General features: G+C 40.3%; 1 protein-coding gene across 1 annotated transcript in view; it reads right to left on the reverse strand.

Annotated features, from left to right (window-relative positions):
- The window catches only part of NYAP2 (neuronal tyrosine-phosphorylated phosphoinositide-3-kinase adaptor 2), a 238,560-nt gene that overhangs the window by 90,305 nt on the left and 124,137 nt on the right, over positions 1-24,118 (reverse strand). The window contains exon 3 of the mRNA XM_040639802.1: positions 8,294-9,394. Coding sequence (XP_040495736.1) covers positions 8,294-9,394 — 1,101 coding nt within the window. The remainder of the gene's footprint in view (positions 1-8,293; positions 9,395-24,118) is intronic.

Below are 24,118 nucleotides of genomic sequence, written 5' to 3' on the forward strand. Positions count from 1 at the left end.
GGAAGCAAGCAGCTGAGGACAAAAGCCCTACAACCCTAGAGGTAGAATCAGCTAGTTGGTAGCTCAGTATTGAAAATCTCATGGACCAAAGAAATATGCGTGTATTTTTTTTAAGTTAAACTTGGAGGCATTGAGGTGAGCACTCACATCTTCTCGCCCGGGTCATTTAGGTGATTCTGAGGCCCCCTAGGCAGACCACATGCCTTCAGGGACAGCTCAGAAGCCTGCAGTACAGGACAGCCCAACACAGAGGCTAGGATCTTCCAAAGTGAATTTTAGAGGGTGCTGAAAAAGTTTTCCACGCCTTTCCTAAATTGATGACCACTGTTGAGTGGCTATTCAGGTACAGATTTAGCTCTCTCTTACTAAGCAGATGACACTGTAAGTCATTAGAGTTTTAATGACAACTGGTATATTTTAATGGCAACAGGAAGAGGAAAGAAATTGGAGAGAATGGTCAAGTGTAGATAAAGTATCATTAAAGCCAGAAACTCTAGAGCTAAATAAACTGGATTCAAGTCCCTGATTTACTCTGATAGGACACTGGGCAAGTTGTGCTTCAGTGTCTCCCATCTTTAAAATGGCAATGTTAATATCACCTGACCCAGAGCATTGCAGAGAGGATGGAATACAGGTATGTAAAATGTCTAGAACAGTGTCTGACACAGGTAAACATATCAAAGTATATGCTACCATTATTATGGAAGCATTTTTGAGGAAAAGTTCGGGTGCTGCACACTTTCCCCAAGTTCTCACCACTAGCTGCTTTGCTGGATCCCACTCTGGGCAAAGTTCTTGAAATCTGGTTTTGAAATCGTTCCTGAGATAAACCTGTTGGAGGCAGAGGCATGTTCCAAGAATTTCATCACCTCATTCCCCAACATCACTGTCAGCTCTAATGCCTGGGATCTCTGGCTCAGTCATGACAGCCAGACCTCCTCATTGCTCTCATAATGCCTGCTCTCCCTGTCCTTCCAGTGTCTCCCAAGGAAGACTCCCGTTCTGTCATATTGATTAGACCGTGTGACCAAGTGTCCTCTCTGGGAAGCACCCCCTTGTTCTGGGTCATGGCTCCATCTGGGGTCACCACTCTCGTCTGGCTAGCCCTCCCACTTAGATGGCCTGCAACCATCTAGGCAGACCTCTGGGGTAGGGACTGCTGCAGGCCTGAGTCTCAGGTTCTCCTGCCTGCCTGACCAACAGCACCAGCCCCTGCCAGACGTAGCTCTTATCAGTGGTTCTCAAACTGAAGTGCTGAGGAATTCTGATGAAGAGAATAACAAAGGCCCAGCATGTGTAAGATGGAGGTTCTAACTAAGAACCAGAATGGACATTCTTCACAGCTCGCCTGCCACATATACCACTGTTAAACTCCCAAGGTCTCTGGGAGAATCCAGACAGAGCAAAATGGATTTTCCTATTGATCCATCCAGATGGCCCTGATTGTCTTCTTTGCAAGATGCCAACTAATCAGTAGCTTACTCAAGGAAAGGAAAATAACATTCACTCATTTCAAGCTCTCCCCTCTCTCTTCTTTCTCTTACATAGATTACATTTCTGACTTTGTTAGATAAAAGCAATGTGTTATATGTTTCTCTTGCATACAAGTAAAGGGTGTTGCCAATATCTACCCATATATCTCTGAGTAACTGTTGGATAGCAGGATAAATATTACTGGGGATTTCATTAAAAAGTCAATGTCCCAGGCCCAACCTCTACAATTTCTCATTGAACAGGTCTATGATAAGGCCCAGGAATCTGTTTTTGACAACACCCAGGTGAATATGACACAGGAGGTTCTTGGACCAGAAGTCTAAGCTTTCTATGTCTTTGCCTACATACTTTGAAGCACCCGAGGGCCTTCTCTGAAGCCTGAGCATGTCATCATGGTATTGGCTCAAGTGTGTCATTAAAACCCAGGTTCTGGTTCAATTTCCCCTGTAAGCAGCTGGAAGGAGCCTTGCTAATGCAGAAAGCAGCCTGAGGCCATGGTGCGGGGCTCTGAGTGGAGGGAGGGGTGCAACCAACAAACACTAGGAGAGGCAACTGACAAGGGTCATGTCTTTATTTAAGATGTTTAACAAAACCTACAGGCTTTGGTCTTTCCAGGCCTTCTGGATCCTCTGAGATACTCTTCAGGTTGTTCTGAGGGAAGCTCAAGTCCCAAATGCCTTTAAAGAATCCTAGACTTCTACAAGTTACAGATCCAGCTCCTAACTCTGGTCAGGTGGTTCCAAGTCACCATGAATCCAGAAGTTCTGGCCCAAGTCCCAGGCTGAGGGCACACCCATTCTCACTGCAAGTGAGAGACCCAGACTCGTGGATTCTCCTGTCTGCCCTTCCCATTGACTTCTCAATATTTGCTTGAGCCCTAGCCACTCTGAAAAGCCCCTGCTTTTCACAGGAATGAAAAGAAGGAGATATAAAGTCCTGAATTACTCTGCTTGTTCTATTTTTTTTTAAAGATTTTATTTTTTTACTTGACATGACAGAGACAGCCAGCGAGAGAGGGAACAGAAGCAGGGGGAGTGGGAGGGGAAGAAGCAGGCTCCCAGTGGAGGAGCCTGACGTGGGGCTCCATCCCAGAACGCTGGGATCACGCCCTGCGCCGAAGGCAGACGCTTAACGACTGCGCCACCCAGGCGCCCCTCTGCTTGCTCTATTTTACAGAAAAAATATTTTAAACAGGTCAAACAAAATGTGTAGGTGATCCGAAAATAAACTAACATTCATTTTGGGTTTCCCAGGACAACTTAGTTCTTGGGATGTTGATATTCTTACCATCTCATCTATGAATCCAAGAGCTTCATTCAAGACTTAGTAAGTGGGTTAAATAAAGTAGCCTTTGAAGGTAAGGGTCACAGAGTCCCTACCCTGCAGGTCACACACTTAAACTGAATGAGAGGCTCCTCAGACAAGGTTATGTATCTGTTTCTTGGACCACAACTGATTAACGGTGTGATAAGGCACTGAGGGGAAGAGTTGAAGGAGAATAGGAGAGGCAGGGGAGGGAAGAGCGCCTATCCACATCCATAAAACTACCTGAAAGAAAGACGGGAGCCAGGAAAACCACAAGAAACAGACAAAAGAATTCAAATAAATTTAAATGATACAGCAGTAAAGGGTGAGTCAGAGCTACAAACTCAAATAGCCCCTGAAGACATCCCAGTGTCATAATAATTAAGCTATCAACACAGTGTCACTGTTATTATAAATGGCCAGGACAATGATAGTCGCCACTGTGAGAGGCGTGTCCTATTCCAGTCACCTTGCTAGACAATTTTTTTAAAAAGATTTATTTATTTATTTATTTATTTATTTATTTATTTGAGAGAGAGAGAGCGAGATTGAGAGAACAGCAGCAGGAGAGGCAGAGGGCTAGGGAGTGAGAATCTTAAGCAGACGCTGTGCAGGCCTGACACGGGGCTCGATCTCATGACCTGAGATCAAGACCTGAGCTGAATACTTAACCGACCACACCACTGAGGTGCCCAGAACAAACACGTCAAGCGCACTAGCACGTAGTAGGCACACTGTGATGATCACAGCAATGACTGAATCACAAAGATGGCTACATGATGTTAGTAGAACCTTCCTTTTTTCCTGAAAGTGGGATAAAAATAAATACGGAAATACATTTTAAAAGATTTCCTTCCAAACTCATTCTTTTTTTAATTGAAAATTTCTTTTTAAATGAAATTAGTAAGTCGAATCAGTTTTTTCACCAGCAATGCCCAATATTTTAGCATCACTGTACCTCAAATAACTTACAAAAGGAGAAGTGTGTGTGTGTGTGTGTGTGTGTGTGTGTGTGTGTGTGTGGTGGAGGGGGCATGGAGATAGGTTTTTGTTGTTTTTTGGTTTTTGGGCTTTATTTTTTTTTTTATTTTTTATTTTTCGGTTGGGTTTGTATGCATGTTTCCTTTGGGTTGTTGTTTCTGTGTGAGTGAGTGTGTGTGTGTGTGTGTGTGTGTGTGTGTGTTTTAAGAAAGTAAATGGAAAGGCAAAGGTTACATCTGATTCCTAAGTTTATTTCATCAAACTAATAGGACCCACTTACACTTATAATTGTAAAAATACAACATAACATGTAAAAATCTTAAATGGGAGTATTTTTAAGAGGCTGAAGGATGAGATGTAGCAGTAGAAAACTGTATCTCCATTAAGGTGGAATATTGTTGTGTATAATGAAGCTCCTTGGCGATACCAACTTCCCATTTTTTTAACAACAATACAAGATGAGGGGCCTACATCTGTGTTTTCCTTTGCTCTTACTTTAGGCCCTCTTGTCTTTGTCCTTCTGTGAGCTCTATGCGGACCTTTGCAGGTGCTTTATGTGTTGGTGTCCATATTGGCTTACCTGTTGATCCCACCTGTGTGTGCATTTCTTCTGTATCTTCCTTGGTGTCTTAGTTTCTGAATTAGTCACTTTACTGTTTCTATTTTTTCCTTAAATTTTCTATTAACGTTTCTCCACACATACCTTTTCTATCTCATACCCCCCCTAGGTATATTACAGAATTTAATTATATTCTTCATTGTGTCTTGTACTTTTTTATAGGAACATATATTCATGCATTTATATTAAATATAGGCAAAACCTCTCTTTTAAAAATATTTCTTATTTGAGGAGAAAAATATTCTAAATACTATTATGGTGAATACTCCAAATTCACTATAAACATATTTGAACTTCACGTACTTCTCATGTAGACAAAAATTTACAGCAATAAAATACAAGTGGATCACTTCTTACATGCCTCATAGACTCTCTCTGCACAAAATTAAGAAATATTAATAATAACCAATGCAAATAAAGTATATTATAGTTAGATTATTAAGTGTCCTCATCTATAGCTAAGAAACATGACAATGTCCCATCAATCAGGGAAAAAAAATACTTCCTAGAACACTTAATGTGAAGCCATGTTTAGAAAATCATGCAGTGAAATGAAATTGGTTCATAGTCTACCACTATCATCTTATTGTATTTCTTTCCTATCCCTCAATCTCTGCCAACAGTTGTAAGCTTTTAAGATATGAAATTAAATTAAAATTTTAGATTTTTTAGATTATTAAAATAAGAGTTGAAGGCATATATTTTGCTTGACATAGATTTTTTAATTAAAACAGAACTATTACATTTGCTTTGAATTGAATATTAGGAAATTATCAAACCGACACTTTCAGTTTAAGCCAGAGGGTATGGAGAATAGAAATACCAGGCTTAATTTTATTCTTGAAATGTAAAAAAGAGAGAAGAAAGAAGGAAAGAAAGAAAGAAAGAAAGAAAGAAAGAAAGAAAGAAAGAAAGAAAGAAAGAAGAAAGAAGGAAAGGAAGAGAGAGAGAAAGAAAGAAAAGAAGGAAAGGAAAGGAAAGAGAAGAAAAAAGAAAAAAAAAACCTTGAGGTTTAGGAGTCATGAATGTGATAGTACTTCATATCACTTATTCTGTCCTTATGATCAGCAGTGTCTGTAATTTCTACGTGGCAAGCATAGAGGGGAGAGTTGCATCACTGAGTATACTGCAACAGTGATTATAGGTTAGCTCCCAATTACCAACAAGTTTGGATCTACTTTTTGAATTACAGAAAGATCCTGAGAGCCACTGTGCTTTTTTTTTTTAATTTTATTTATTTATTTGACAGAGAGAGTGAGGGAGAGCACAAGCAGGGGGAAGCGGGTGGGGCAGAGGGAGAGGGAGAAGCAGACTCCCCACTGAGCAGGAAGCCTGATGCAGGTTTGATCCCAGGACCCTGAGATCGTGACCTGAGCCAAAGGCAGATGCTTAACCAACTGAGCCACCCAGGCACCCCACCACTATGATTTTTTTTTTTTTAGCATTTTCTTCTGGAGTCAAAAGTAAATAACATGAAATTATTCTTTGCACTATCTGCATTTCTCTGCCTTTCCGTTTATGTAAAGTAAAATACTGAAGTTAATGGAACTCAAGCCATGCCCTTTCTCTGAAGAGTTCGTACATGATTAACACCACACAGGAAGGAATTCAATCCTCAGATCCCTAAAAGCTATAAAGAGCCTGGATCACTTTTCCATGTGTAAGCTTTGTTTTAGAAGCACACAAAGCTCATTTTGGACTCGAATGGAGAAGTCTGTGACATATAGCACATAGACAAATTCTAACAGATGGATTTTTCTTGAAATAACTTCATTAGTTAATCATTTCTTTTACATATACTTTTTCTGGCTAATTGGTATAGCTGCCAGCTGGAGCTGTTAAGGATCTTCCAAAGAAACTGGTAGGGAGGGAGAAAAGCCAATAATTTCACCAAATCTAGGCTGAAACACCCATTAATTTCACACTCACCATTACATATTTGGAAGGCAAAATCTTATTCTTTCATTTTTTTTCTCCAATTTATTCCAAACACCTTAATTGATCTGTGCTTAAACTAAATCAATCATCTAGAGGAAACTTGAAACTTTAATAAATTAGTTAGGTCAGGGTTCACCAAACTGGCCAGTATGGACATTGTGGGCCAGATTATCTTTTTTTTTTTTTTTATCAGCTTTTAAGGAGTACTCTGGCCTGTATCCACTCGATGTCACTACCCCCAGTTGTGACAACTAAAAATGTCTCCAGACATTGCCAAAACTCCCTGGAGGCCAAACTGCCCTAGCTGAGAACCACTATTTTATTTTATTTTTTATTTTATTTTATTTTATTTTATAAGATTTTATTTATTTATTTGACACAAGAGAGAGCACAAGTAGGCAGAGCGGCAGGCAGAGAAAGAGGGAGAAGCAGGCTCTTTGCTGAGCAGGGAGCCCGATGCAGCACTCGATCCCAGGACCCTGGGATCATGGCCTGTGCCGAAGGCAGACAGATGCTTTACCGACTGAGCCACCCAGGCGCCCCTGAGAATTGCCATTTTAGAAACAGATTGTTCCTAAGTTTTAATTCAATTTAAAAATAATTTAATGTACGCACATACCTATGTATTTTACTTCAGACATGTCTAATAGATTAGAATTTTTTTGCCTTTCAGTCTGGTAAATGAAATATTTTGGGCAAGGGTTATTTAAGCAGTAATAGTTTCATAAATCTTTCTGGGTAAACAAGCAAAACAGGCAGGATATGTGGCTTCTAACATGAATGAATATTAATTATCTAAGGAGTGCCATCGCCACTGAGGCTCCTGGGTGGTCCAGTCAGTTAAGCATCTGACTCTTGGTTTTGGCTCAGTTCATGACCCGAGTCCAGAGACTGAGCCCCCCTTGGGCTCCACACTCAGTCGGGAGTCTGCTTGAATGATTCTCTCCCTCTGCCCCTCCCCGCACTTTTTCTCTCTCTATTAAATAAGTAAATAAACCTTAAAAAAAAAAAAAGTGCCATCACCATCTTTATCATCAGAGGTACTGATTTTTTTTTTCCTCTAAGGAAGGAACTCAGTGTGATTGGGTAAGTGGATAAGTAAAATCCTGTGTTGGGATAACCTGAGATGAAAATGATTAATTACTGCATTTTTAAGTAAGGGAAAGCAGTCTACTTTCATGCAATGGACACAGAAAACTGGGATCTGTTTTGACTTTACTGTATACATATGGAGTGATCTGGGGTTCACAAGAGGATTTAGTCATTCAGATAAAGACATTTCCTGGTCTTCGAAGTTCTATGGTAAATGTAAGGTGCATCACCTATTTATCCCTTAGTGATTTTTCTGTAATTTATGTTTCAGTGGATGTAGGAAGAGTACCATAGGAATAAGATGCTAATTACCATAGATGTTAAAAGGGAAGCAAGGAGGCTTTTCTAGTTTAGGGTGAATGTGAGAACATAATAACCCCATGAAGTATGCAGGGAGAATCACTCACCATGTTAAAAAAATACTAAATTCTATCCAAATTTCTATCTTTCCAGCAAAAGCTTTGTAATACAGAGTTGCTCAAGCAGGTTTTTAATATAAGATAAAGATGAATGTTAACATTTATTATTATGTTTATATACTTTGTCTCAAAAAATCAAGTTATTTACCTAAAAAATTCCACAGTGATCTGTTTACTTTGTGAGACTTCTTAGAGCCACTGTAACAATTCAGATTTTACACTTCCCTGTTTAAAAAGTCATTCTTCCTTTCAAGAGCATATGTTACACTAGGCCAATGAGTTCTTTCAGAATGCACTATCCTTCCTCGTGGCAAAGTGAAATAACCCACTTTGATATTTCAACTCAAAGAACTAAAGGCCCTGCACTCTGTCTTCATCTGCACACCCCGGGCTTCACTTTATTTTTAAGTCGGAAACCCAGATCCCATAGACTCTGCGCACTTACTCTCTGCGGGGTCTTTAGAACGGCGGCCGCTGGACGACTTCCTCAGCAGGCTTCGTCCAGAGGTAAAGAGGCTGGTTAGTTCTTCCAAGGGACTCGTGGGGGTCCTGGACCGGGAGGCACCCGGAGCCGGGCCGTAGGTGTTCACCGAGGCGTTGACCATCTTGGCCCCATCCTGCGACACCGGCCTGCCGGTCGAATGAGGCACTGATGGAGAGCTCCTGGAGAGGCTGCCCGAATGCACGGCGTCGTAGGGCGGGGGCCGCTTGAGGCTGAGCGGGGTCAGGGACCTCCCCATGCTGACCGGCGACGGGGAGGCCGAGTGGCTCTTCGGGTAGCCGTGGGGGGACTGCGTGCGGTACAGGGTGGACGGCGGGGGCGGGGACGAGGACAGCGCGGAGGCGGCGGCGGCGGTGGCGGGGCCCAGGGCTGCGGCCTGCTCTTTGTCCAGCTTGGGGTGGCTGGAGGCGTGAGAGGGCAGTGAGGACGGCGACGCGCCGGCCTGCTGCTTCATGTAAGACACGTTTTCCAACACGGGCAGCTTGGTGACCTCCAGCGGGGTGAGCGGAGACTCGTCAGAATTGGGGGAGCACTGCACTGGCGCGGGGGGGAACACCAGCAGCGGGGGTCGGTGAGAAAGCAGGTTGGGGAAGGGCGGGGGGATGTCACAAAGCAAACCCTTTGGAGTACATGGCACTGAGGACTTGGCGACGTCCGAGTCAGGCACCGTGGGAGTAGCACACTGCGAAGAGCAACTGTGATGGTCAAGGTCATATTTGGAATCTTGGCCCAAGTCGTCAAAGATGGGGTATTTCATCTCCTCGTAGACGGCCTCGCTCTGGTCATCATCCTCCTTCCTGAAGTCTCTGAGAATGTTGCCCACCATCTCGATGTACACGGGCTCCTCCTCCTCGGGGTCCCCCGCCGGGCTGCTGACGTGGGACAGAGAGGGGTCCCGCGGGAGCGACGTCCTCCGCGGCCCTTGCTTCTTGATGTATGTTTCATCGAAAGATGTGCTCAGCTGAGTGTTCGGGTTCCGTTTGGGTTTGGGAGGAGGGATCTTCTTTGAATATTCATCACTGTGGGGTCTGGGTTTGGCAGACACTACGAAAGAGAAAAGAGAGAAACAGAAAAGTAAAATAGATGAGTACAATAGGAAAGCCTTCAAATAGGACTTGCACTTGGGTGTATCGCTACGAACTTCTGATGGGGGCAGGGGAGGGGGTGGTAATCTGCTTTGTCTCTAGTTTGAGGCTTAACTTAAAAATCAAACAAAGTCAAATACTTTCCATATGTAGGAAAACCTGATGACAGAACAATGGTAGCCTTTATCTCCAAACTAGTATTAATAACCCGACACTGATAAATGCATTAACCAGGACTACTCGTCCCTCTGCCTTAAAACTTCTGAACAGAAGCCTTCCGATGAAACATGTTCCGTAAAAACAATCCTAAATTTCATGAAGATTAACCTCCAAGAATTAAGTGAGAAACTCAGGGGGGGAAAATATCAAGTTTCTGTTAGCACAAATGGTCACAAAAATACCGTGGGATTTGAACCTTTTCAATGATGTGGGTATTGCCTATGATCACCTCTTGCTTTCATTTAGGATAAAAATGCCCAGCCTGCTAGACTTAATCTCTGCCTTGGTTCAGATAAATAACTTCTATACAGATGGGTCTGATACTTTAGGGGAAATTGATGTGAAGATCTTATGAGGCTAGACAAGTTAATCTCTAAATCTCCAGGTATTGTTGATTATGGTGTATTTGTCTGTTTTTGTTCATGAGATCTCTTACGATATCCCAAATGCTATCTTGGAATGAATTTATTAGGTGTGTTGCAATGACACATCAGAACCCCCTCAAGCGGCTTACAAGAAAATAATCCAGAGAATGTTGTATAAGCTTCAAGATTAACTTTTGGAAACTCACAACAGGTATATTCCCTAGTGTGTTCAACAGCCTGCTGGAAGGAAGCACCCCTAGAAATGAAACATAAACTCTGACACCATCCAGTAGGGTGGAACAGGCTGGCAACATGTCAGTGACTGAAATCAATTATTCAGCATGCAGGGAAGGTAGTGGCACCTTGTTATTAACTCATTATCTCATTGTGTTGATATATGATTACAACGATTATCATTATTATGCAATGTGGCAGAATGCAGTTACTTGTGGTAAATGGTAGCATATAATGTAAGGTGACAGTATAGTTTATTGGTGTAAAACTACTGAGAAAATAACAAGCTTCTCTATAATTTATAGCCTTAAAGGAGGCGGAGTCTCAAGGCACAAATCAGGAAACACCTGAAGTCATCTTTGTTTTTTTAGTTAGCATACTATGACACGGGAGATTTCTAAAACTTACTAAAGGAGAAGCAAGGGCTTAAAGATTAGTCTGCTGCTCTACACATAAATCATGACTACAGAGAAAGGAAACCCATCAAATATTCTAGAGAAGTGGCTATGTCGCTCACTTTTCTAGGTCATTCCTGCTTTCAAATATTCTGTTCTATTGTGCCCGTGATGACGTTTTTACTCACTACAATCAAATATCTTTTTGAAGGAAGTTTCTTAATGTAATCTAGACTTTTCCCTTTAACTCCTATCAGGAAAAACTAGATGTTGCTCTCCAGGGGGTTATAGCAGTGGAGTCTTTGAGGCCAAAAGTGAAAAGCCTGGAGACATAATGGGGCAAAAATCACCCAGACAGTTCTTTAGGAGGGAACCAAAGTGGCCAATATCTCCTCTCTGTACCTCCCACCGGTCTTAAATTTTACTGGTTTTAAAATCTACTGTGTATGTTAATTTTCATGAATTAAATAACTCATCAGATTATATACAAAAATCTGAGCCTGATGTATAAAATACAGTTATACATCACTGAATAAAGTTGGCTTAGTACTGGGGGAACATTGAGTCAGGTCCTAAAAGAACAAAAGCCTATTCAGACTATTCTTCTAAAGCTTATTCCCTGCCATCTTCCACCTTATGGTCTCATTCTAGGCTAAGTAACTCACATGCTGGGAAAATGTTTGCCACTGATTACTGGGTTCTAGAGATTGAATGGTATGGGGTTATGGGAATCCTTAGAAGAGAGATATCTGAATAGTGAGGTGCTCTGTGAATGGAGGGTTAACCTAAAGCTAGGAATTAGTGTGTCCATGAGATGATAACTTCATTATATGGGAGCAGTCCTACTTGGAATAAGATTAGCATTTTTATCCTTTCTAAATTTTAATGCACTTCTGTTTTCTTTGACCCTCCACTAAAGTCTGATGTCCGCACCTAGACTTGGGTAGTTGTATAGAAAGAAATAACAGGACAGGCAGAATTCAAGCATCTGAGCCCAAGCACAGGTAGCAGCATGGCACCAAGGGAAGACCATAACCCAGGAGTCCCAGGCAGTGAGGGGTCGATGGTAGAGCTAGTTGTGAAATGATACTCAGGGAAGCAGTAGCCTTGTGAACAACCTTGGAACCAGTGTCCCTCTTCCCACATAGGTTAGAAGGTGGCCTTTGGAATGGGCAAGACCAATGCTTGGGTTGCACTCAAAATGTGAGCAAATTTTCTTTGCCACTCATTTTCTTTGCCAAATGGAACAGAAAAAAAATTAAATAAAGATACTTCATATCTATGAAATGATTGAAGAAAGAAAAGTTTCTATTCTAGAACACAACACAGAAATAAGTAGAGCAACTATTCATAAGGAAGGAATTTAGACAATCCATTTGTATTGTGAGGACAATTCAATGCCAAACCAAGCACGATATTTTCTGACAAGGGGAAGACAATATGTGACTCTTATGGTGGCTCTTAGATAATCAAAATTCACCACTGCTATGGACTGAACTGCATTTCTCCCACATTGATATGTTGAAGCACTAACTTCCAATGTTATTGGAGGTATTTGGAGATGGTGCCTTTGGGAGGTAATTAGGCTTGGATGAGGTCATGAGGGTTGGCTCCTCATAGTGGGTGGGATTAGGACCATCATGTGAGGATATAGTGAGAAGGTAGACATCTACAAGTCTGGAAGAGAGTTCTCACCAGAAACCAACTCTGCAGAAACCAACTATGCAAGCGGCACCTTGATCTCGGACTTCTGGCCTCAAGAACTGGCAGCAAATAAATGTCTGTCATTTAAGCCACCCAGTCTATGGTATTTTGTTATGGAAGCCTGAACTGACTTAGATAACTGTGTATTTATTGAGCCCTGCATAAAGACGCTCTACAGCTAAATGATAAGCACCCACTTTAATTCCATCCTCTGGCATTCAAATACTTGAAATAGCTTTGTTATTTTAAAAATTAATACAGCTCTTTCCCAGTCTTTTCAATTTTAAGTTTCACCTGCCCCTGCCCTATATCTCCTTATCCCCTGGAACCATGTCACAAAGAGCAATTACACCTAAATATAGAAATGCTCCTCCCAGGTACCCACCCAGGGACACCGTTCCCACCCAACAGCCTGTAATTCTGGTTGTTCTTGGTCTGACTCTCTAATCTCTGATTTGTGCTTTTGATTCCGACCCGTTTTCTGGATGCATTTTGTTTGTTGTTGTTGTTTGCTTTGGCATACTAACTCCCTGTTCCACTTTGTTTTACTGTCCACCAGCTGAAGGGGTTCCCCAGCCAGCCTTGCCCAAGGAATACTTCATCATCTGGGCAAGCTAACCCCTCCCTTTCCCTTTCATATAGTGCAAGCACATTTTGTTTCCCGGTCCTCTTTCTTTGTATTGATCCAAATTTGAAAAGAGTATTGAGGATTATTTAGATAGTAAAGAGTTAAGTAAATTACAGATGATTGGGATGAATAAACAGATTCATTCCTTCAATATCAGGAGACTTTTTTCCAGACAATATCTGCTTCCCATTTCATATCCCCCTTGCAATTGAGTAAATAATTCATGGAGCAATAAAAATTTGTTTCAACTGTCATGTATGCTTTTTTTTTTTAAGTTTACCCATATAAGGAAAAGCCTGAAATTTTAAACAACATTGTCACATAATTTATTCTACTTTAACCTCACTCTAGAGAATTAAAAATTAAAGGAAAAAAATCATTTTTAAACAGTCATTTCTTTAGAGAATACTTAGAAACAGTCTTGATCTATAGACATAGATGCTGAAATACTGCTAATAAGACAATGAAAATTCCTTGTAAATTTCAACATTAAACTAAATTCAACCATAATAAAAAAGGTGATTTTTATTGCTCTTGAATGAATTTTAACTTATTTCTAATAAGCCCAAAGATAGAGGCAATAATTCCTCTTCAGCTCCAGAACACACATTTTAATGCTTAAAATAGCATAATGACAGTAGCATTGAATAAGCAGAAAGTGACATTTTTGAAATGAAATATCTGAGCACAAAGGTTATGCATGGCTTTCAGTCATGCCCAGATGATCTGTCTTTTACAGTTAATTTTGGAAGTTCACCATGTCCTTTGTCAACCTATCCTTCTGAAATAATTTTTCCTTATTAAAAAAAAAAAGGTATAATGTAAAACCATGCTTTAGTATCTGTTGATGTTCTGGACCCAAGAAGTGGAAAGATGTGACACAGCACAGGTCAATACTTCCCTGTTTTTCTGGTCACAGAATCTCAGAATTTGAAGGGCTCTTAGAAATTATCCAGCCCAGGGGTGCCTAGGTGGCTCAGTCGTTTACGTGTCCACCTCTTGATTTTGGCTCAGGTTTTGATCTCAGGGTTGTTAGATGGAGCCCCATGTGGTTCTCTGAGCTGAGTGTGGAACCTGCTCAAGATTCTTAAGATTCTTCTCTCTCTCCCTCTCCCTCTGCCCTCCCCCACAGCGTGCACGCTCTCTCTCTCTCTCAAATAAATAAATCTTTAAAAAAAGAAAGAAATTATCCAGCCCAAATGCTGTTCATTACTGATGAAGAAACATAAATTCCTCAACAACTACATAAAAAAATGAAATCTCATCATTTCAATTCAATTTTTTATACGTTTTAAGACAAAGGAAAACAATAGGGGGAAGTTCTACAATTTAGTATTTTGTATATGGCATAGAGTACCATTTCAAAAGGTCTCCTCAGAAATAAAAATTAAAAAAAAATAAAAATAAAAGGTCTTCTGAGCCCATGCTATAATGTTGGTATCATACCTCTGGAGCTCTGTAGTTAGAGAGATATATTAAACAGGTAATTCAAATGGGAAACAGGAGTCCAGTTGAGAGAAGTAGTGTCCACACTGTGTGATCCTAAAACTGGCTGATTCTGGAAGGTGAGAGACACATTTCCCACTTTTGGCAGAACTGTGCTCACAATAACTCTCTCTCTCACAACTCACAATTCCAAGGGTTTGAGGGATATTTTTATTTTCACAGTCACAAGCTTTGCAATTCCATCCAGAAAATTCTTCTTGTTGATTTTATTTTTTTAAATTAAGGTGTTTGTAAAGGGATAGAGTTGCAAATGCCCTTGGTCTGTTTACAGTAGGACCAAGAAAGTATGATTATGTGCAAAAAAGGATCAGATTTGGAGTTGTAGGACCTGTGTTATTGTTCTGGAAAATTGACAACTCAGATCAAAGTTTGGATGGAAACAAAGGATATAAGACATGGAACTGGCTCAACAGCATGGTTTTAAAGTTGAATGGGACTTAGAGCTTGGCTTAAGCTAGAAGATGTGATTCTAATCACATCTTTGCTTCGGGTAAGCTGCATAACTTTGGGCAAATTACTTTGAAGTGCATTATTGTTTATACTCACTTTCGCCATAGATAATAAGGGACTTTAATCATAACTGTCTTTTTAAAAATTATTCATTTCAACCATTAATTATAAAATAAAATTTGTAACCAATATTTTGAAAGAAATGAATTAAAACAGATGAGAAAATACGAGTACATTTCATGTGAAAAGAGTAGAGGTTGTTTCTTGAAACAATATTTACTTATAAGTATACAGATATTTCCGAAGGCTCCCATATCTTGTAGAGGTTATGATGAAGGATGTTTGAACAGTCCTAAAGCAGACACTTTCTGGCTGATGGCCTTCAGGAAGGGCTCCATCAATCCTTTCCCTTCCAGTATGTGCAGACTTTTCCAACCTTCGAAAGGTAGAGGATTTCTTCTCTCCTTGAATATGGCAGCTTTCACCTTCTCCCAAAAGAAGTTGGGCACCATGAAAGAAGTCAAACTACTCTGAGATTACCATACAGTGAGGAAGCCCAAACCAGCCAAGGGGAAAAGAACCAAGAAAATCAGTCAATAATGAAAATGAAACCCTGGCCATTCCACTCCAGTCAGTCTGTTCCGGTGACCCCTTAAGCTCTCTAAACCATCTCTGGTAAGACAACAGACACTTTGAATCAGTGACAAGTTATCCCCACAGTACCTACTGAATTCCTGACCCACAGAATTATGAGGAAATATGACTCAGGGATAGTTTTTTGTGCATGTGTACATACCTGAAATGGTACCAAAATTATGGTGCTACCTTAACAAAAAATCTGAAGCTTGTGCAATGGCTTCGGGGTGGTGGCAGAGGCCTGAAGGACAGGGGGAGACTGAAAAGTCGGTGAGCAAATTGCTATTGGAGGCATAAAAAAGGAGAGCTGTGTTATAGATTGGTGGAAAGTTGGCAAGACTGTTGCCTGTGGTAATGTAGATAATATAAAACGTACCTAATGAATTTGTGGACCTGACTAAGCAGAGTTCTGGAAGGATGTGCAAGTGTCAGCTGGCTTGTTTAGCCTTGTACAGTAGAGGGCTGCATGAGAAAGAGAGACACTAAGGAAGGAAGTGTTCCGTTCTCAAGCAAAAGTGAAAGGAAATTGTTCCACACAGGACCTGCCATGAAGCCTTCTCTGATCCGTAAAAGGTTTTCAGGGTGAAAAATGGCCCTGAGGGCAAAGGTCAATCCAGAGCTCTGCCAATAGATGGTGGCCAGTCTACGTCAGGTTTTGTAGCACAAATAAATTGCATTTTTAGCTTGAAGAACTTTGCGTATGAGGAAATGCACTCAAAGAGCCTCATGGCACATGGGCATGATTCAAACGATGAAATCCGAGTTTTCAAGCTGATGTTGTAATGCAAGAAAACATTTGGGAAAGAAGGCGAGAGCATTTTGCTTACTGGGAATATTGTAGCTGAAAGGCAAATTGTAGTAGACAGTCTTCAAAGATAGCTGTCTTCAATCCCTTCCCACCTCATGTGCTTTCTACTTACCAACAGTTAGAGTCTATCTACCTCTCCTCAAATCAGGGCTGGCCTTGTGACTTATCCTGACCACAAGACTGTGGCAGAAGTGGTCATTTGAATCTTGGACTTGAGAGAACTGACAGCTTTCACTTCCTCTACCTTAAAAGCCTGTTGCCATATGAGAACTCTTAGACCAACATGCTGCTGTGAAGAAATTCAACTGAGTGATGTGAAAAGGCCACGTGGAGAAGAAGTAAGCTCAGACATGTGAGTGAAACCTTCATGGACCTTCCAATCCATCCCAACTGCCAGCTGAATGCAGCGCAATGAGAGACCCCAAGCAATATCATACAGGGTAGAAGAATTACTCATACAAGCCAAGTCAACTCACAGAATAATAAGAAGTAATAAATTGTTGCTGTTTTAAGCCATATCATTCCGGGTTGGTTTATTGCACAGCAATAGATAACTGAAAGAAATACCAAAATTAATTTCCTGTTTGTGTAGATATCTCATAGAAAATGCTATTGTTATTTTCATAGAACTAGGGTACAGTGTGCACCCTGAGGAAACAGAAAACATCTTTCCAGAAGAGAAAAATTAAGGAAATAAGATTGCATTCTGAGTATTATAAAATCACCACAGGATGATTCAAAGAAGCGATATAAAAAGAGATTACACACTTTCTGGTGAAAAAGACTGGATCGAAGTCAGAGTGAAGGCATTGATATATCGAAGGAAGAACAACCACAGGGGATCTTGCCAGCCGGGGAATATCAAATCAGGAGACTCATAGAGCAAAACATGATGGCACCCACAGCAGTGCCATGGGTATCCGGTCCTGCATGACATCTCTGTTGTGGGTACGGACTCTGCATGCTCGCAGAGCCTGAAGCCCTTATATATGATTTTCAGGAGTCCTTCTTTTCCTAACTTCAGTTTCTTTAAGAAACTTCTTAATAATTTTGTGTTCCAAAATATTATGCATATGTTTCTCATTAAAAACAAGCAAGACAGAATTCTGGTTTCACACACTGCTATGGTCTGAACGTTTGCATCTCCCCCCGCCTCCTCCAAATTCATGTGTTGGAATCTTAACACTTAGTGTTATGGAGTTAGAAGGTGGGGTCTTGGGAGGTGATTAGTTCATGAGTGCGGAGCCCTTGAGAATGGGATTAATTTTCTTATGAAAGAAATCCAACAGAACTCCCTAGCCTCTTCCACCATGTGAAGACCAGGAACCCAACCAGAACATGAGCATGCTGGTCCCCGATCTTGGACTTTTAGCCTTGAAAGCTGTGAAAAATACATTTCTATTATTTATAAGCTACTCAGTCTGTGGTATGTTATATAGCAGCTCAAACAGACTAAGACATATATCTATCTCCTTTGAGCTTGTTTATTATGACATCTTGGTTATTCTAGACATCTGATGATGGAGTTTCTGAGTTCATAGATTGAAGGCCAGTACTGCGTCAGGGCAAATTCACCACAGCAACACCATTTCGTGGGAATCTGTCCAGGCAGGCTGCCAGCATTTTCAAGGAGTCACAACTCTCTGTTCACAATGTTCATCCCAACTTCCTAGTTTGATATTTCCACCCCGGGGCAGTATCTTTTTTTCTCAATCACTGTTCTCCCGCTCCAGGCATGGGATGCCCTTTAGACCCAGCCCAGTTATAAAGAACAGAAATGGTGCAGGGCTGTAGGCACTTCCTTGGTGGCACTACCTCAGCCTCTAAGATTCCACCCAACATTCCGTACTTTACACAAGTCTGGACAAAATAAAGAAAAGAACTGTAGGGAATGTATCCATCAGGGAGAGGGATTACTCTGCAGGGATGATCCCAGTTGGACAGCATGCTAAATGACTAGGTTTCACAACTGACAAAAATTCATGTGACCAAATAGTAGTCAGGCTCCTGAACCTTTTTCTCAAGGCCTATCTGTGTACTTCCTTATAAAATCTAATTTTACATAATTCTGCTAAAGTTGGTTTAATCCTAACCCCCTACCCTCAATATCTGATTACCCTCGAGATCTGATCAGGTTTTTCATTCTTCACCTTCCCTCATGTGATGTCTGATCACCCCAGCCTGTCTTCAGCAAGAATCTTACTAGGTGAGTTCAGCCAGAAACCCCCCTTACCCCAATGTCTCCTCTTGTGATTTTCCACCCACCAACCCCCACTCAGCTCTTTGGCTATAAATTCCCACTTGCCCATGCTGTGTTTGGATGGAAGTGAACCTCTAGACTGAGTTCTCTTTTCCCCTACTGTAATAGTCCTAGATAAAATTTGTCTTTGCCACTTTAACTAGGGTTCAGCTCTGGTTTTTATTGGACACCCCTGAACTAAACATGTCTGGCTTCTTCATGGCATTCAACTCTCAGTAGAAAGTCCCTTCTTCAGAGAAGTCTTCCATGACCACTTAATCAACACACATCACACTGGATATTTCTCTTGTTTATTTCTCAATTGGATTGAGCTACTAAGTGACTGTGTATATATTTTCCTCTTTCCCACTTGAGTATAATCTCCATGAGAACAGTGGTTCCCCATCTGTCTTGATCTTTGCTAAATCGTCTGTGTAAAGTAACTAGAACATCCGAGGTTCTTGGTAAATATCTCTTCACTGTTCAGTGAACAGTAGACCTTTTTTTGACATTCTTAGAGTCAGCATCCAGAATTTTGGGCATTCCGCAGTGGCTCTAAAGAGCCATGAACAACCTTAGGATTTGCCATTTCCTTAGGCATTATTTGAATTAAGAAGGAGGAAGAGGATGAGGCATGTGAAGAATAGTTAACAATGGCAAAAGACATGAAAATTTAGGAGAGAAGGATCAAAGGAGGAATATGCATTACCCATGTATAGAAATTGAGTCAGATTAAGTATTTCACCAGCCGAAGAGGCAGAACATAAAAATTAGCCGAGGGATGAAAATGGTCCTTTTTCTGTTGCCTTATACTAAGGAAAGTTCAGAGGGGTATGTATAAGAACACAGGGCAGACAGAACTCACAAATTAGATCTTGCAATGTAAAAACATGTAAGGTGGGGCTCCTGGGTGTCCCAGTTGGTAAGGTGTCTGACTCTTGGTTTTGGCTCAGGTCAGGATCTCATGGGTCTTGAGATCGAACCCTGCTTCGGCCATGTGCTCACCGTGGAGTCTGCTTAAGATTCTCTGTCCCTACCCTTCCTCGCACCGCCCCTGCTCACGCTCTCTCTATCTCCCCCTCTTTCAAATAGATAAATAAGATCTTTAAAAAATATTTAGAAATTAACACAAAAGGTCTAATGACTTTGTGAGCACTATCCTAGACCATGAATTTTGGTGGGGGTTATAATAATCATTTCCTGCAAAAAGAACTTTTTTTGTTGACACAAAACTTAATATAGTGATGCCATTTGAAGCAATGTCACAGATGTGGGAAATAGGAAACATAAGTACCCCAAAACTCCTTCATAAGTCACCCTCTTGCACACACCAGGATCTCTCTGTGGTAGTAAAGAACTGCTCCCACTAAGACCACAGTATGGTTTCACTTAAATAACAGCATGCCAGACCTCCCATAAGATTCCCATCTTTTTCTTTTGGTATATTTCACATACTCTTCGCTCAGGCCAACCCAAACTTCCACTGTTGCCCACAGTTCTCAGATGGGTATGTGTTCAGACGTTGCTCCAACATTTCCGTCTGCTCTTCCACTATCTTACCTAAACACAAACCTTCCCATCCTTTAAGCCCTAATTCAAGCATCAATATTTTCTCTTTTCTTGTTTTTTTCATTTGAGCTTCACCTATTTCTTCTTTGTTACCTTCTTCATTTCCTACCTGTACCTGGTTATTGGCTTCTCTCTCTTAAAGATTATGAGATTTCCAAAGGCAGAAACAACTTGTCTTTTTAAAAGCCCGAACAAACTTAACAGAAGGACTTACTTCCAATAGTCATATGATCAATAATTACTATAAATAATTGTACACTGTGTAATAAACTACCAATGCATAATGATTGAAAGCTTTCAATTCTTTCTCATGTTTTCCTTCAGATTTTCTTCCTTGTTCCCTCCATTTTCAATATTTTTTCATGAAAATTGATCTCCTTAGAGTTTTTAGATGCTTCATGTTGAAGACTAGTTTTTTTAGGAAAAGAAACTAACTAATTAAAGCTATATGTCTACATTTCTACAGCTTTCCCAAAACAAGGACTCCTTGGATGATTTTAGCTATGCATTGCAATTATCTGCACTCAGTAGTCGATCAAATAATTCTTAGCAGATCTGGGAAAACAATACACATTTTAAAACTTAGAGATAGCTGTGTTATTAAACCACTGGTTTAATAGTGGGTTGTTGTTGTTTTTAATCCCTTTGCCTAAATATTTTGAAGTCATCAGCTTTACAAGTTCATGGCTATCGGCTATCTCTTGTAGCATCTCTAACTGCAGAGAAAGGAAGTTACCAAATAAGTTAATTTCCTGAGTCTTGAAGGGGAAAAACATGTGATAACAAAAAAGTAACCATGGAGAATGCACAGTGCTGAGCACCCAATAGAAGCTCAATTAATTTGGATTCAACCCAAGAGGATATTATGTTCAGGGAAAGTAAGTTGGGAAAAAAAATCCGATTAATGACTGGAACATTCCCCCTGTCCCCGGGGCAAGTCAACTCTATGGAAGCTGAATCCCTGCAGTTCCATAGATACAGTCTACTGGGGATTATCCTTTGTAAATCTGCCCTGGCTGAGATATAAAGATAGAAATGTTTGTGATCTTTTTAAGTATCTGAGATCACAAAGGAAGCAACATGGAATTACAGAGCCATAAAACATTTCATTCAACTTCACAGAAGTTGCGTTGATGTGCTAACACCTCAAATGAAAAATAGTAGGAGTAGGAGTAGTAGTAATAATAAATTTAAAAATAATAACTACCATGTAGCAAATGTATTATTTGTATCAGGCAATGTGCTTTTACAAAGATAACTTTATTTAATCCCCACGACATCTCTTATACTATTATAAATCCCATTTTACAGACGTTGAAACTTAGTTATAGAGAAACTGAATTACTTGCCCAAGTGAAAGAAACTGACTTTGAACCCAGGTGATCTGACTCTAGTTACCACATTGTCAAAGGATAATTTGCCTTTAGAAATGATGGTGCACATTTGTTTTACAAATATATAGGTAAGTGTGTTTTAACCTTTTTAAAAAAACATTACCAATACTCATCCATAAGTCAAATGAGCCTGAATTCTAATCCCAACTTAGTTATTGCGTACCCTTGGGCAAGTTAACTGTAACCTCTTTAAGCCTCATTGAGCTCAACTCTTAAATGGATATAATGATGCTTATTTACAGGATGTTATGAGGGTTTAAAAAGATGCTATGCCAGGGGCGCTTGGGTGGCGCAGTCCTTAAGCGTCTGCCTTCGGCTCAGGGCGTGATCCCGGCGTTCTGGGATCGAGCCCCACATCAGGCTTCTCTGCTGGGATTCTGCTTCTTCCTCTCCCACTCCCCCTGCTTGTGTTCCCTCTCTCGCTGGCTGTCTCTCTCTGTCAAATAAATAAATAAAATCTTAAAAAAAAAAAAAAAGATGCTATGCCAGAAGTTTTTAGCAGACTGACACAGGAAGGGCTTAAAAAGTATAAGCACTATTACTATCAATTATGATCAGTATTCATTAAAAAATCTCTCACTACCTTGGAAGGTATGTAATGAGAGCATATGCTTTCACACATACTTCACACTTATTTAGCACTGAGCTATAAAAATTAATGGTGCCAATGCCAGAGAGCCGACCAGTTCTGGGAAACTGTAAAATGAATGATTGCCTAAATAAATATAGATTTTATGTTCACTGAAGTATGAGATCAATATTTCAGGTTCCTTCTATATTAGGTTTACATCCTATGTATATCCACATAATAGAAGTGAATTTACTTTGAAAGATGTAACCTTTCCTTTAAAATTATGTGAGCATTGGAATTTTTTGGACAATTACCATTTCAGTGTTGGCATTCTTAGTTGCTTATCAGCCTAAGCTGAAAAGGAAAAAAAGTTAAATTTCCTTGAGTAAGTTTTAACTTAATAATGTAATTAAAATCAAAATGAAAGGGAAAATGAAGGATGTAAATTATGACATATATGGCAATGCAGAAAAATCAAACAGATTAACACCTCTTATTCAAACACTCTTTTTTCCCTGAACTGTAGATATACCCTTAGGTTTTGCAAAATGACATTTTGGGGTGTTCACCAAGCTTCTCAATTTAGGAAAAGTGTGACTAGATTCTAAAAAAGAGAGAGAGAGAATATTTCCAAAATTTGAGGTGGTTCATCTCAAGGACATCCTAAAGTTTTATGCCAAATGCATGTAATAAACATGTAGATTTTATTATATTTATGTGATTCAGTTTTGGATATTATAGATATCCCATTATCCCTGTGTAGTCTACCCTTCATACTTACAGAGTAGGGCTGGAAAGGGAAAGGATTTCCTTTTGTGTGTGTGGACAATTTTTATTTAGCCCTATGACCCTGTAGGTCTTCTTTAGTAGGCTTTTTAATATAATTTTCATTTACTTTCTCTAAATGCAGATGAAGAAAATGGTTCCCTCCAGCCCAGGGTGGTTTGACTCAAGCCAGAACCTCACTGATGACAAGAAACAGACACTGGTCTTTTCTGGTTCTGATTTCTTAGGGATTGCCCAAACATCTCAGATTGCAGCAGTGAGACACAATGGGAGAACAGAAGCCTTTGCTTTGGAACCCAGGGCCTCAGACCAGATTTGCTCTTTTTTTTCTCCTATTATTTGGCAATTCTGTTCAATCCACAGACATTTCAGGGATGGGGCTCGGAATAGGCCAGCCAACAGTGGGCACCAACAATGGGCCACACAAAGCAACACCCCGGAGGAGACAGCAGATAGCAGGCAGCCTTCCCTACCTTGGAGGAAGTCATGGGGCTATTTGTGACTCTAACCTTCTACTATTCAAATAGTTTCAGCAACTGCAGAGGTTATTATTTGGTTAGATTTAAATTAGCTTTCTTTACGAATCAGGATTACATGAATTCTGAACCTAAAACGTAAGGAAAGAAAGGGGCATTACAGTTTACCCAACCTGTATTATTCTCAGATTATGCCCTGTGATTTTTTTTTTCTGTACCTCCAAGCCATACCTTAAACATTTAACTCAACATCAGCTTGGACTCTTAATCTAAAAGATAAATTTCAATGCACAGATATTTTGAATAATAATAATGGGAATTTGGGAAAAGACTCTAAACCTAATCTCAAAGTATTTTTTTTTGAACTCAAATTGGAGTTTGTGTGTATACATATACACCTGTGTGTGTGTGTGTGTGTGTAACATGTTTATGTATACATTCAAGTAACTATCTATCAATGAAAATGGTTAGTATGCTTGATCAGATCCTTTAAAATACAGTTGTAATTATTATAATCAATTAGCTCTGACCATGTCATGAACTCACTCCCCCATTCCTACTCAAAACCTGGTGGTGCATCCTCATAATTATTAGGATAAATAAGGTCTTGGCATGGCTTCCATATCTTACTCTGTCTCATCTTACAGTGCTCATCATCCTTGTGATACCACCCCCCCCCCCAGCTAGAGGCTCCTCTTCCAGG

This window comes from Ursus maritimus, unplaced genomic scaffold (assembly GCF_017311325.1).
Source record: "Ursus maritimus isolate PB19 unplaced genomic scaffold, ASM1731132v1 scaffold_1, whole genome shotgun sequence".
Lineage (NCBI taxonomy): Eukaryota > Metazoa > Chordata > Mammalia > Carnivora > Ursidae > Ursus > Ursus maritimus.